The sequence below is a fragment of the Schistocerca piceifrons genome, chromosome 3 (genome assembly GCF_021461385.2).
Source record: "Schistocerca piceifrons isolate TAMUIC-IGC-003096 chromosome 3, iqSchPice1.1, whole genome shotgun sequence".
Taxonomy (NCBI): Eukaryota; Metazoa; Arthropoda; class Insecta; order Orthoptera; family Acrididae; genus Schistocerca; species Schistocerca piceifrons.
Window position 1 is genome coordinate 85,122,495 of NC_060140.1, and position 15,797 is coordinate 85,138,291.

At 41.1% G+C, this 15,797-nt stretch overlaps 1 protein-coding gene across 4 annotated transcripts in view; it reads left to right on the forward strand.

Annotated features, from left to right (window-relative positions):
* LOC124788117 (pericentriolar material 1 protein-like) overlaps positions 1 to 15,797 on the forward strand; it is a 392,802-nt gene that overhangs the window by 75,828 nt on the left and 301,177 nt on the right. For all 4 annotated transcript variants that reach the window (XM_047255242.1, XM_047255241.1, XM_047255243.1 and 1 more), the window contains 2 exons: positions 7,737 to 7,901; positions 14,452 to 14,536. In XM_047255242.1, the coding sequence (XP_047111198.1) occupies positions 7,737 to 7,901; positions 14,452 to 14,536 (250 nt within the window). The remainder of the gene's footprint in view (positions 1 to 7,736; positions 7,902 to 14,451; positions 14,537 to 15,797) is intronic.

Consider the following 15,797-nt stretch of genomic DNA (forward strand, 5'->3'; position numbering starts at 1 on the left):
TGGTCTGGACTCATGGTGAAGAAACACTCCTTAATTTCCTCCATAACCTCAACTCCTTTTCGAATCTGAATTTCACCTGGTCCTTCTCCAAAACCCAAGCCACCTTCCTGGATGTTGACCTTCATCTTGTTGAAGCTCACATTCACACCTCTGTCCATATCAAACCCACAAACAAACAACAGTACCTTCACTTTGATAGCTGCCATCCTTTCCACATCAAACGCTCCCTTCCCTACTGCCTAGGTATTTGTGGCAAATGTATCTGCTCCAGTGACGAATCCCTCAACAATTACACCAATAACCTGACCAGTGCTTTCCTCTCCCGCAACTATCCTTCAGACCTTGTCCACAAACAGATTTCCCGAGCAGTACATTCCTCCCCGTCCAACAACAATGTTCCTACCCCCAGACCACACAGAAGCATCCCCCTTGTCACCCAATATTATCCTGGCCTCGAAAACATCAACAAATTACTCCGCCAGGGATATGACTTTCTCAAGTCAACCCCTGAAATGAGATCATCCCTTGACAAAATTCTCCCCACATCACCCAGAGTTGCCTTTCGTCGCCCCCCTAACCTCCGTAACATCCTTGTTAAACCCTACAATATTCCCAGACTACCTTCTCTACCCAGCGGTTCCTACCCCTGTAACCGACCCCGCTGCAAAACCTGCCCCATGCATCCCCCCACAACCACCTACTCCAGCCCCGCTACTGGTAAAACATACACAATTCAAGGCAGGGCTACGTGTGAAACTACACATGTCATTTATCAACTGACATGCCTTCACTGCACAGCCTTTTACATTGGCATGACAACAACTAAACTGGCTGAGCGCATGAACGGACACAGACGAACTGTCCGCCTAGGAGATGCCCAATACCCAGTAGCGGAGCATGCCCTCCAGCATAATTCTAGGGACCTAGGAACCTGCTACACCGTATGTGCCATTTGGCTTCTCCCGCCCAGCACCAGTCCCTCTGAACTGCGGAGATGGGAACTTGCACTCCAACACATCCTTTCATCCCGCCATCCCCCTGGACTGAACCTACGTTAAACAACCTCACTCCCATTCACTCTTCAGTCTTCTCCTCTTTCCCTTTCCTCTTTAGCCATTCACGCATCTTTTCATCCTACATAGTTGTGTTTATCTTTATACTATATACCTCTTTACTTCTGTATGCATCCTCTTTGGTTTGAAGCTGGCACAGTACTTACAGTAGAATATCTTTGGCTTACCTCTGACAACCATGCCTCCATCCTTGCTACCCTCCCTGTTTACCTTTCCCTGTTGCTTCATAACCTGGGTTGTGAGTAACTGAATCCACTTTCCCTTCTTCCCTTTTTTCCCCTCTCTCCTCCCTGATGAAGGAACAAAGTTCCGAAAGCTAGGAATGTAAATTTTCAGTTCTGTTTTATGTGTATCTATCGGCTGTACTGAGCTGAGGTAAGTACTGGCCAGCCCCTCTATCTCTTTGTTAGTGTTTGTTTCACATCTTATATGAGATTTTCCATTAATCGTTTAATTGAGACAATAACTCATTTTTATAAAACTGTGGATAGATATCACAAATCATTCAGTCACTTAAAAATATACTCTTCTGTGTAAAATTTAATTTGTTTACCTTTAGTCACAAAGTCAGTCTCTCTCTCTGTCTCTGTCTCTGATTTAATGAAATAGGATAGAGTGCTACTCACCACATAGAGGAGGCATTGAATACCAAGCAGGCACATTTAAAGTTCATTCAAATGTAAATTAAGCCATTGGACTAAGTTTGTACACACACACACACACACACACACACACACACACACACACACACCAGGTCACTGTCATCTCAGGATGGTACAGTCTGATAGCTACTTTCAAATACACACAGTGGACCTTGATGTTCACAAAATACTGTGCCCCTGTGTGTGTGTGTGTGTGTGTGTGTGTGTGTGTGTGTGTGTGTGTTTGTTGTATCACTGTTACAAGGGAATTATCCAGTGCGGCATGTCAAAACCTGCCCTGAAATTTTTCACCCAGGAAAATATGCCAAAAGAAATATGCTGTCAACATTTTGACTGCTAAGGATAAGAAAAATGTCAAAAGCTACTCATTTTTGCTGCATGAAGAACCACTTATAAAAAATGGTTTGTAATGCCCTTGCTGCCCAGTGTGCGAGTCAATGAATGAGTAGACAGGAGAATATAGTGCCACATAGCAGAAAGTCGAAAGTGAACACACATGAATTTTAAGCATGTAAACCATACCAAAAATGTTTCAAATCATTAATAGTTCGAATAACTGGCAGTTCATATTGACAGCTAAGCTGTTGCAGATGTAATTATTACACAAGTGACTAGCAGAGGAAAGCAAATCTAGGCAGTGTATGATGATACATTACAGACAACTTCCATCAGTCAGAACTATACTTTGGTGCATGAAATATTTTATAACAATTTCTGCAGCGTAGCCCTTATGATAATTTTTGAATAATGGCACAGTTTACTAACAATGAAACAGTTCCTTGTTTATTTAATGTAGTTACCACAAAATGCAAAAGTCTATTGGATGACAAAATAAACATTTTCATTACACCAGACATACCTGATAAAATAAAAATTAATGCAGTCAAGCACTCCACAGTAATTGTTAGTTTTATTTAGACAGAATGAGGATGGAGTAGTAAATGGCTGTGGCCATTGTTCTGGATATTGTGCTGCATATCAGGCATACCTGATAAAATTTATAAAACATGGTGATGCAAACTGACAGTGCAGAAATGACTGAAGTTTAGCATTACTGCGCCACTAATAAACCAAAAATGACAAAGAGATATCAGTAATTACATTATCTGACAATTTACTAAAAAATGCTTTAGGCTCACACAAAAATTTCTTTATCAAGAGGCTGAATCACACTAGTAGTTCCATGTGGAATCTGAATTATATTAACAGCCTTTTCATCAGCATCCTACAGTCAGAGGTGTCATTATGTCCAGACCAAGAGGCCAGCAAAAGCAGTGAGTCAGATGTAATATTGAAAATTCTCTCCGATTTTTCCAGATTTTGCAACATTTATTACAAGATTATTGCAACTAAACAGTCTTTTTTTTAAATTTTGATTCTAGTTTGCTATGAGGTTCCTGAAAATAGATATAAAGCTGTGGAAACAGTAATTCACTGATACTTATCAGTGCAAATACCTGAGTGATTGGCTTTATACACAGAATTTTAGGAGATAATGAGAAGCTTTGTCTTCATATCAGCTGCAAATTTCTTTATAGTACTCGTATTTCTGATCAGTGATATGTCCTCTACACATTTGGTTGAAGTAAACCTTGTAATTTTGCTACTTCCTATTCGCTGTAATGTCCTGAATCCGTTTAACCAGATCAAAGAAGCGTGGACATCAGTAATGTTCACCTCATGTGCAAGTCAGAGTGTCCAGGCTCATAGATCTTGCTTGGTACTGTTGGGCAGATTTTACAACACGAAACAGGCTTTGCACATTGCTTAACTTAAGCATTTTCCTTCCTTTTCTTTGCCATTCAAAGCTATCACTGTATGTGTTTTCTTTGGGCTAGGAAGGTACTGTATCTTTGTTCCTGATTTTAATTAAGACGACAATTGTCATAGGTACCACAGTTCATAGAATCATCAATTTCCTGATTCTTCTAATGTTTCCACAATTTCTAATGAAATGTTGACATCATTCAAATGAATGTCCAAGAAATTAACTAATAAATAACACATTTGTAGGTCTTCAGGAGAAATACACTCCTGGAAATTGAAATAAGAACACCGTGAATTCATTGTCCCAGGAAGGGGAAACTTTATTGACACATTCCTGGGGTCAGATACATCACATGATCACACTGACAGAACCACAGGCACATAGACACAGGCAACAGAGCATGCACAATGTCGGCACTAGTACAGTGTATATCCACCTTTCGCAGCAATGCAGGCTGGTATTCTCCCATGGAGACGATCGTAGAGATGCTGGATGTAGTCCTGTGGAACGGCTTGCCATGCCATTTCCACCTGGCGCCTCAGTTGGACCAGCGTTCGTGCTGGACGTGCAGACTGCGTGAGACGACGCTTCATCCAGTCCCAAACATGCTCAATGGGGGACAGATCCGGAGATCTTGCTGGCCAGGGTAGTTGACTTACACCTTCTAGAGCACGTTGGGTGGCACGGGATACATGCGGACGTGCATTGTCCTGTTGGGACAGCAAGTTCCCTTGCCGGTCTAGGAATGGTAGAACGATGGGTTCGATGACGGTTTGGATGTACCGTGCACTATTCAGTGTCCCCTCGACGATCACCAGTGGTGTATGGCCAGTGTAGGAGATCGCTCCCCACACCATGATGCCGGGTGTTGGCCCTGTGTGCCTCGGTCGTATGCAGTCCTGGTTGTGGCGCTCACCTGCACGGCGCCAAACACGCATACGACATCATTGGCACCAAGGCAGAAGCGACTCTCATCGCTGAAGACGACACGTCTCCATTCGTCGCTCCATTCACGCCTGTCGCGACACCACTGGAGGCGGGCTGCACGATGTTGGGGCGTGAGCGGAAGACGGCCTAACGGTGTGCGGGACCGTAGCCCAGCTTCATGGAGACGGTTGCGAATGGTCCTCGCCGATACCCCAGGAGCAACAGTGTCCCTAATTTGCTGGGAAGTGGCGGTGCGGTCCCCTACGGCACTGCGTAGGATCCTACGGTCTTGGCGTGCATCCGTGCGTCGCTGCGGTCCGGTCCCAGGTCGACGGGCACGTGCACCTTCCGCCGACCACTGGCGACAACATCGATGTACTGTGGAGACCTCACGCCCCACGTGTTGAGCAATTCGGCGATACGTCCACCCGGCCTCCCGCATGCCCACTATACGCCCTCGCTCAAAGTCCGTCAACTGCACATACGGTTCACGTCCACGCTGTCGCGGCATGCTACCAGTGTTAAAGACTGCGATGGAGCTCCGTATGCCACGGCAAACTGGCTGACACTGACGGCGGCGGTGCACAAGTGCTGCGCAGCTAGCACCATTCGACGGCCAACACCGCGGTTCCTGGTGTGTCCGCTGTGCCGTGCGTGTGATCATTGCTTGTACAGCCCTCTCGCAGTGTCCGGAGCAAGTATGGTGGGTCTGACACACCGGTGTCAATGTGTTCTTTTTTCCATTTCCAGGAGTGTATGTGATTTTGGTTGCATACCATATTCTTCATACTCATCTTTGTGAGGTTGAAAACATTACTTGGACACCACATTACTGTGAAACTCTGGAACCTGCACAAAGACAGATGCTTTGAGCAAAAATGAGGTATGTTCAGAAAATTCTGGAACTTTGTCCAAAAATTTTTTCTGTGGTTATTTTTTACTTATTGTGCATGGTCTCTTTCAAAATACTCTCCTCTACAATTGATACACCACTCCCAATGCCATTTTGACTTCCGGAAGCAGTCCTGGTATACCTCTTGCTAGATTGCACGAAGCACCACTTACAAATTTTATTTTATGTCGTCTTTTGTTGCAATTCTTCATCCATTCCACAGGATTTTCAATTTTGGAAATAAAAAGAAGTCCACAGGGCCAGGTCTGGAGAGTACGGATGATGAGGCAGCATAGTGATCTCGTTTTTTGTGTAATAGTCATGCACCAACAGGGATGAATGTGCGGGTGCTTTATCGTAATGCAGGAGCCATGAATTCTTTCGTCACACTTCAGGCCAATTCCTTCTCATATTTTCTTACAGGCGTTGCAACATGTCCCACTTCATTAACAGTTTGTCCCTGTGGCATGAACTCATGGTGAACTAATCCTTCAAAGTCAAAGAAAACTATCAGTGTGTCTTTGTCATTTGACCTGACTTGATGAGCTTTTTTTGGTCTTGGAGAACCTTTCCTGTCCCATCGTGAAGGTTGATCCGTGGTCTCAACATCATAACCGTAGACCCATGTGTCGTCATCAGTTATGATTCTCTTAAGAAATATCTCATTCTCATCTGTGTGGTCCAAAAGCTTGTAACAGATTGTGAGACGAAGGTCTTTCTGGTCTCGACTAATGAGATGTGGGACGAGCTGGCAGCAACACGATTTATTCCAAGATGCTGTGTCAGGATTTTGTGACATGATCAGACTAAAATGTTACATTCTTCTGCAATCTCTCGGTCAGTCATTCTTCGTTTGGTACATACAGTTTCGTTGACATTCCTGACATGAGCATTGTCGGTAGACATCAAAGGGTGTCCTGAACGAGAGTCATCTTTAACTTCCGTCCAGCCATTCTTAAACCACGTGAACCATTCATAACACTGAGTATGGCTTAAGTACTCATCACCATAGGCTTCCTGCATTACTTGGTGTGTCTGTATAAAGGTTTTCTTGAGTTTCACACTAAATTTAATGCAGACGTCAGTTCTCTAATTCTGCTATCTTGAAGTTTGCAAACTGTGTGACTCAGAGTTCTACTCAATACAGAACTGAACAATAACTTAACAGACATACAAAAATGAAACTTCTAGCAGTTACACATTAAACACACGTGTGTGCTGGGATGTGGACTGCATTTCACTCCAACATGCCATTGGCGGGAAATTATGATTGTTCCAGAATTTTTTGAACAGACCTTGTAGAAAAACAAAGGAAAATTAATTCGGTTTTATCTCCATTGTTAACAGTTGGTGATACAGCAAAGGCAACTGCTAAATTATTATGGATATTACACAGGTTGCAAATTTCAGCAAATAGTAACTGTGAACAATCCTGTCAGAGAAGCCATCAACGGAAACTGAAATTCGCTTTGTTCAAATTACGATTGTGTTGTGCTCTGTTATCCATTCACCAGTGCACTGTCAGCCAAGGCTGTGCACCTGCGCTGTTGCACATGTTCTGTCTGCTACAGCCATGATAGGGGTGTACAATTCTCCAGCCACCTAGTGAGCTACAAATTTGACAATTTTTAACATTTTTAAAAAATGCTTGTGTGTCTTAGCAGCTAAAATTTTGTAATTGCATTCTTTCTGCATTTCCTTACTGCATAAAGAATTTGATGGCAGGTTTTGACATGTCAGATCGGACAATTCCCTTCATAGTTATGCAGGAGTTGAAGAAGGGGACAGAGAGATATGCGTAATTGTATTTTCTTGTAAATTGAGTTATGTGGTTAGTATTTGAGATTTACTTCTTACTATAATCTCATGTCAAAAGTTTAGGTGCGGCCTGTATTCATACATGGCCTATATAAGTGCAAATATGGCACACAGCCAACAAGAAAAATTATTCTTTCTTCCCACTCTATAAAATTTTCTTCTGCAACCCAAGGTTTTCCTCTGTTCAGTTTTCATTAAGATGCTTGCTTTCTTAGGTTTTTCACAGATTTAATTTGTCTCTGTGACCGTGGTACTGGCATTTCACAAAAAAGGAGCCAATCTGTTTAGTTTTGACAGGACTCTGAGCTAGCAGTGGTAATTGTTTGCTGAAATGCTGTGTCTTTCTTTTTTTTTAAAACAGACTGAAATGCAGATGGACAGAAAAACATAAAATTGATGTTTGATACTTCATTTATTGCTGTATGATTGTATTTTTTTTATTTGTTGGTTTACATAATGTGTTTCACTCTTATTTCCAAACTCAACTTAAAAATTGCTTGCCTTACCTTCTCTTCCCTATGTACAGAATGAATACATTAATAAAAATTATGTCTTCGAATAAAATAGTAATGCAGTTTTTCTTTCTGCACGTACAGCAAACTACAAGAAGCAAGGGCACGGCTGCAACATTTGCAACAGCTTCTTGCAACAGTAGTTGATTTCCAGAGCAGTGGACAGTCTGTGCCTCAACATTACCTTGACCAGCTGGCACAAGAGACAGCTAGTGATGATGGGAGCAAAGAAGCAGCTCCCCATGACAGGTGAGACCATCAACAATAACTTGTTGGACTCTGAAGCATGCTACTCTACTAATGTTAGCTATCTCATTCTTGAAACTTTTAGAATATTTTTTTTGTGATACAGTCATGACAGTGCCATATTGTCCAATAATAAGATATGAAATGGACATTATTTTTTCAGATACATCAGTATTTACGATTCAGCAACTGTAAAGTGTGCTATGTACTCATATGCGCATGTTGTTCTAATCAGTGTTACTGGGAACATTACAGTTCTGGCAATTGACTGGTATTAGTTTTAAATATGGAATGAAGAGTTCTGTCAGAATGTAAATAATTTAGAAGTAAAGGTTATCACTCGTGAACAGTAAAGGCATTGAGATGCCAACAGCCACATATTCCCGAAATCAACAGCAGCCATGTGGTAAAAAAGCACTAAGAACACTGAAGTATATATATTTTTAAATATTACACCCAAAATTAAAAAAAAAAATGGGACAAAGAAGTAGAAAACTGTGGATGTTACATATAAGAGTTGGATGATTTCAGTGTCAAGAGTTTTGGTAGACAGACTGTTGTCATATTTAACACAGTAACCTCCCTCACTAAAATTTACCTTTCTCATACCAGATTATTAAAAGTATTTGTTTTATTTCTAAATGTTAGGGGTAGTTTAAAGAGTAGGTTGCCTATGTTTCCAATCCCATCATAATTTCTCCTCAATGTTTTGCCCATCAGATTAATGTTTGCTGTGTATTGCTTTGGTGATCTTTTAATAATTTTTTCATCGGCCCTTTTCGTGTAACGAAATTTTTCTGTAAGCAGCTCCCAAATAGGATGCCGTATGCTATTACTGAATGTGTAAGTTCGTGGTACACAATTTTTAGAGTGTATCGCATGATTGGCTGAAGATTCTAAATGCACAGCAGAGACTACTTGGATTTTTCTAGCATACTTGTATGTATATCACTTTATTGGCTGCAGATTCTAAATGCATAACAGAAACTACCTGGATTTCTTTTAGCAATTCCTCTCTGTGTTGGTCCCGTTGAAGTGTTCTGTCAGTTCATATGCCCAAAAACGTTGTGCCTGGTACTTATTCAATTTCTTTGACATCAATTTTTGAGGGTTTAATATAGGCAGAGGGCTTCTGGTTAGACAGAGCTGCATATTAGCTGTCTTGCTTGTGTACACCAATGATTTATTCTTGTACAGTCAGGGCAGGACCTTTCAGTTGTACTCTTCGGCTTGTATTTTAGTTGCACAACTGAGTCGAATTGGAGGAGCAAATTTTTGACATCTGTGAATAATACAGAAGTTGTTGTTGTTGTCAGTCCAGAGACTGGTTTGATGCAGCTCTCCATGCTATTCTATCCTGTGCAAGCTTCATCATCTCCCAGGACATACTGCAGTCTACATCCTTCTGAATCTGTTTAGCGTATTCATCTCTTGGTCTCCCTCTACAATTTTTACCCTCCACGCTGCCCTCCAATACTAAATTGGTGCTCTCCTGATGCCTCAGAATATGTCCCACCAATCGATCACTTCTTCTAGTCAAGTTGTGCCACAAATTTCTCTTCTCCCCAATTCTATTCAGTACCACCTCATTAGTTATGTGATCTAGCCATCTAATCTTCAGCATCCTTCTGTAGTACCACATTTTGAAAGCTTCTATTCTCTTCTTGTCTAAACTATTTATCGTCCACGTTTCACTTCCATACATGGCTACACTCCATACAAATACTTTCAGAAAAGACTTCTTGACACTTAAATCTATACTCGATGTTGACAAATTTCTCTTCTTCATAAACGCCTTCCTTGCCATTGCCAGTCTACATTTTATATCCTTTCTACTTCGACCATCATTAGTTAGTTTGCTCCCCAAATAGCAAAACTCCTTTACTACTTTAAGCGTCTCATTTCCTAATCTAATTCCTCAGCATCACCCGACTTAATTCGACTATATTCCATTATCCTTGTTTTGCTTTTGTTGATGTTCATCTTATACCCTCCTTTCAAGACACTGTCCATTCCGTTCAACTGCTCTTCCAAGTCCTTTGCTGTCTCTGACAGAATTACAATGTCATCGGCGAACCTCAACGTTTTTATTTGTTCTCCCTGGATTTTAAAACCTACTCCGAACTTTTCTTTTGTTTCCTTTATTGCTTGCTCAATATACAGATTGAATAACATCAGGGATAGGCTACAACCCTGTCTCAATCCCTTCTCAACCACTGCTTCCCTTTCATGCCCCTCGACCCTTATAACTGCCATCTGGTTTTTGTACAAATTGTAAATGGCCTTATGCTCCCTGTATTTTATCTCTGTCACCTTCAGAATTTGAAAGAGAGTATTCCAGTCAACATTGTCAAAAGCTTTCTCTAAGTCTACAAATGCTAGAGATGTAGGTTTGCCTTTCCTTAATCTATTTTTTAAGATAAGTTGTAGGGTCAGTATTGCCTCGTGTGTTCCAACATTTCTACGAAATCCAAACTGGTCTTCCCCAAGGTCGGCTTCTACCATTTTTTCCATTTGTCTGTAAGGAATTCGTGTTAGTATTTTGCAGCCGTGGCTTACTAAACTGATAGTTCAGTAATTTTCACATCTGGCAACACCTGCTTTCTTTGGGATTGGAATTATTATATTCTTCTTGAAGTCTGAGGGAATTTCGCCTGTCTCATACATCTTGCTCACCAGATGGTAGAGTTTTGTCAGGACTGGCTCTCCCAAGGCTATCAGTAGTTCTAATGGTATGATGTTTACTCCCGGGGCCTTGTTTTGACTCAGGTCTTTCAGTGCTCTGTCAAACTCTTCACGCAATATCATATCTCCCATTTCATCTTCATTTACATCCTCTTCCATTTCCATAATACTGTCCTCAAGAACATCACCCTTGTATAGATCCTCTATATACTGCTTCCACCTTTCTGCTTTCCCTTCTTTGCTTAGAACTGGGTTTCCATCTGAGCTCCTGATATTCATGCAAGTGGTTCTCTTTTCTCCAAAGATCTCCTTAATTTTGCTGTAGGCAGTATGTGTCTTACCCTAGTGAGACAAGCATCTACATCCTTACATTTGTCCTCTAGCCATCCCTGCTTAGCCATTTTGCACCTCCTGTCAATCTCATTTTTGAGACGTTTGTATTCCTTTTTGCCTGCTTCATTTACTGCCTTTTTTGTATTTCTCCTTTCATCAATTAACATCAGTATCTCTTCTGTTACCCAAGGATTTCTACTAACCCTCGTCTTTTTACCTACTTGATCCTCTGCTGCCTTCACTATTTCATCTTTAAAAGCTATCCATTCTTCTTTTACTGTATTTCTTTCCGCCAATCTTGTCAATCTTTCCCTGATGCTCTCCCTGAAACACTGTACAACCTCTGGTTCTGTCAGTTTATCCAGGTCCCATCTCCTTAAATTCCCACCTTTTTGCAGTTTCTTTAGTTTTAATCTACAGTTCATAACCAATGTATTGTGGTCAGAGTACACATCTGCCCCTGGAAATGTCTTACAATTTAAAACCTGGTTCCTAAATCTCTGTCTTACCATTATATAATCTATCTGATACCTTTTAGTATCTCCAGGCTTCTTCCACATATACAACCTTCTTTCATTTTTCTTGAACCAAGTGTTAGCTATGATTAAGTTATGCTCTGTGTAAAATTCTACCAGGTGGATTGCTCTTTCATTCCTTACCCCCATTCCATATTCACCTACTATGTTTCCTTCTCTTCCCTTTCCTACTATCGAATTCCAGTCACCCATGACTATTAAATTTTCGTCTCCCTTCACTATCTGAATAATTTCTTTTATCTCATCATACATTTCATCTATCTCTTTGTCATCTGCGGAGCTGTAGTCGGCATATAAACTTGTACTACTGTGGTAGACGTGGGCTTCGTATCTATCTTGGCCGCAATAATGCATTCACTATGCTGTTTGTAGTAGGTTACCTGCATTCCTATTTTTTATTCATTATTAAGCCTACTCCTGCATTACCCCTATTTGATTTTGTATTTATAACCCTGTATTCACCTGACCAGAAGTCTTGTTCCTCCTGCCACCGAACTTCACTAATACCCACTATATCTAACATTAACCTATCCATTTCCCTTTTTAAATTTTCTAACCTACCTGCCCGATTAAGGTATCTGACATTCCACACTCCGAGCCGTAGAAGGCCAGTTTTCTTTCTCCTGATAACAATGTCGTCCTGAGTAGTCCCCGTCCGGAGATCGGAATGGGGGACTATTTTACTCCCGGAATATTTTACCCAAGTGGACGCCATCATCATTTAACCATACAGTAAAGCTGCATGCTCTCGGGAAAAATGATCTTCAGGAACCCCATGTTTGTCTGGCCTCTCAACAGATACCCCTCCCTTGTCGTTGCACCTATGGTACGGCTATCTGTATTGTTGAGGCACGCAAGCCTCCCCACCAACGGCAAGGTCCATGGTTCATGGGGGGAAGGGGGGGGGGGAATACGGGTGTAGTGCTTGGGAAATTTAATAAAACATAGGAAGAGCAGAGGGCCCCTATCACTGAGCCCCGTATGTCTCCACAGTTTCTCAGGGCTTTGTCCGAGTAACTTTTTTCAGATTATGGGCTTGTGATTTCAGCCATTTACTTTTGGTTGATGAGGTGTGATTGAAGCTACTGATTTCCAGTGCCTCTGATTCTACAAGATTCTAGCTTCCAAAGCAACAATGAGTGATTAACGAGTCCAAAAGCCTTACTTAAGTCAGTGAGAAATCCAGAGTAAAATCCCTTCTGGTTGATGGATTTAAGACTCTGCTCATGGAATTTATTAAGAGTGCATAATTAAAGGGTCAGTGATTCCATTTTATCAATAAATGCTGTTATTTGACTGTAGATAACTTTCTTGATTATCTTAGATTTAGCTATATCTTAAATATAGCTGAGAGTATGGAAATAGGACAATTGTTTGCATTTTGACTTCTCTCATTTTTGAAGACTGCAGTTACGTTAGAGGTCTTTAATGCTTCTGGGAAACTCACTGTGTGTGAGGATGTGGAAGTCCCACAGAAGGATTTTTCATAGTGTTGGATACCATCAGTTCCACATGAGTCAGATGAATGAAATTTTCACTCTACAGCGGAGTGTGCGCTGATATGAAACTTCCTGGCAGATTAAAACTGTGTGCAGGACCGAGACTCGATTTCGGGACCTTTGCCTTTCGCGGGCAAGTGCTCAACCAACTGAGCTACCCAAGCATGACTCACGCCCCGTCCTCACAGCTTTACTTCTGCCAGTACCTCGTCTCCGCAATATCCTTTCTTTCAGGAGTGCTAGTTCTGCAAGGTTCGCAGGAGAGCTTCTGTAAAGTTTGGAAGGTAGGAGACGAGGTACTGGCGGAAGTAAAGCTGTGAGGATGGGGCGTGTGTCGTGCTTGGGTAGCTCAGTTGGTAGAGCACTTGCCCGCGAAAGGCAAAGGTCCTGAGTTCGAGTCTCGGTCCGGCACACAGTTTGAATCTGCCAGGAAGTTACATGAGTCAGATGATTTGGAATCTCTTACAATTTTAATACCTATTGTTCAGTTCGCAGAGCAGGAAAAGTAGACCTATCTGATGTTGGGAATGAAGTTTTATATGATTCTGCTGCTACAGTGATTCTTCACAGTGCATTATCAGCAATCTTTGGTAAATGTAGTTAAATGAATTTCTTTCTGCTTTGCATCTGAAGCTTTTTTATCATTTAACTTAAGGTATTCAGATGAGTCCTGTTTGGCTTTGGTTTCTATGGTACCACTGGCAACTTCCCAAAAGACATTTAGTTGCATTAAGTTGATAGTATGCTGATGGTTTGAGATATTTTTTGCATTTGATGTGACTGCATTGAGGAGATTTTTATTCTTTTTAAAGTATCTCAGGTCGCTATTTGTTGTACTTTTTATGCAAAGTTCTTTCTTGGTTGCCTAGGAGGTGATATTTCCTTAGTGATCCACTCCATGCATCCAGTGATTCATAAAGAATTTCCTATATATCTTACAAGTAGAAAAGCGGTGCTTTAAAATAAAATGAACTTTCCTTTTAGTGTCACCCTCATGATAAAATTTTTCCATATCTCTTGCAGTTACTTATTTAAAATGAAATTGTTGGAATCTATGATACTATTTTTTTATGTGCTCTTTGGTACTGAGGGTCTGTTGGCAGCCATATGTGCCAGTTTTACTTTAAGTAAGAGGCCGTCATGGTCAACAAATATGACATGAGTTGAACTGCAGGAAGTGGGTGTTAGTCTTGTCGATGCCTTGACCATGTTTGCCATAGAAAATGTACTCAATAAATTATTTATGTCAGTTGATTCCTGTGACTCAACTGCAAAGTTTATATTAAAATCACTACATAATATAATTATTTTTCCTTTGGCGGTATAGAGGCTCATATCTTGCTCCACCCTTCTCAGAAATACTGACATGTTATCAGTTGATGTTTGGTGTTCAGTGAATGCAGATGATTCTGTTAGTGGAGCGGCTGAATTTGCAATTATTGCTGAATAAAGAAAACACAAACATTACAAATTTAAAAATTTTGCGTTTTTATGTTCCAGTCCGGCAGAGGTGACTTCACAGGCAGAACAGGAAAGGCATTCATTTGAAAGGCCTCCTCTGAAAGAAAAACGAACTAACACGCAGGTACTGTATGACTATGGTTTGATGTCTACATTTGCATCTACATACATACATTGCAAACCACTGTGAAGTGTGTGGCAGATGGTTCTTCACATGGTAACACACATTAGGGTTTGTTCTACAAACATATATAGAGCACTGAAGAATGACTGCTTAAATGCCTCTGTGTGATCCGTAATTAGTCAAACTTTGTCTTCACGCTCCGTATGGGAGCAATAAATAAGGGAGATGAGGAATAAGTCAAGGTGCTTCACTTAATATAGGTTCTTGAATTTTGCAATTACACTTTCATGTGATAATTTACTTCTACCTAAAAGAATCTGCCAACTCAAACGTTTTCCAGCAGATCTGTGACCACTAGTACTGCCCTTACACACATTCAGTATCCTCTGTTGGTTCTACTAGAATACTTATCTATGTGGTTACCATTTACGCTTTCACCTCTGACAATAATATGTATGTGTAAAATGCCACATTGCATCATGGTTCATAGCCCACATTAAACCATAGGTCCCCCTATAACTGGCTGAGTAAGTTAGTTCAAGGATCGAGGGAAGGTAAGGGTGTACGACCTCCAATAACAGCATGCTGGCAAAATGCTGCCATGCTTAAACCAACCTTTGGGTGGAGGACAATTTCACATTTTTAATTTGGCACCTAGTACAATATTCACAGGAATAGAAGTATGTTACGGACATTTCGTGTAAAATGTTTTATAGTCCTTTCCATCATGAATTTTTTTTTTCCCCCAGAAAAACTTGTTAAAGACTGTCTCTCCTTTTCCTGGTCCCTACAGTGGAAACACTTTTTTGCCACCAACCCTACCAATCATACTCAACCAAAGACCATCATTGAACCCTGCCAAACTCAGTTTACTCCTCCATTCAAGTGTGATCCACCACCACTGCTCCCAGATCATCCCCTGTTAACCAGGGCGTATACGGCCTGGGACATCCGGGAGATCCAGGAAAAGCCCGGGAATTTTTTCATCCGGGACAAACCGGGGAACAACCCGGGAATTTCTTAGAATTCTGGGATTTTTCATTGTTTTATATTTCAGTTAAATTTTTGTTGGTTTGATGTGTAAGATCTGATACGCTGACAAAAAACTTTAGCCCACTACTGATGAATAATACTGCAGCAGTGAAACATAAATCAGAAAATAACACCAAAATAAAAGTATAGTTGCATAGAAAATGGGTAATTTACGCAATGCACAGACCAGTTTGCCGACACCGATAAAGTGTCAAAGGCTTTAGGTCGA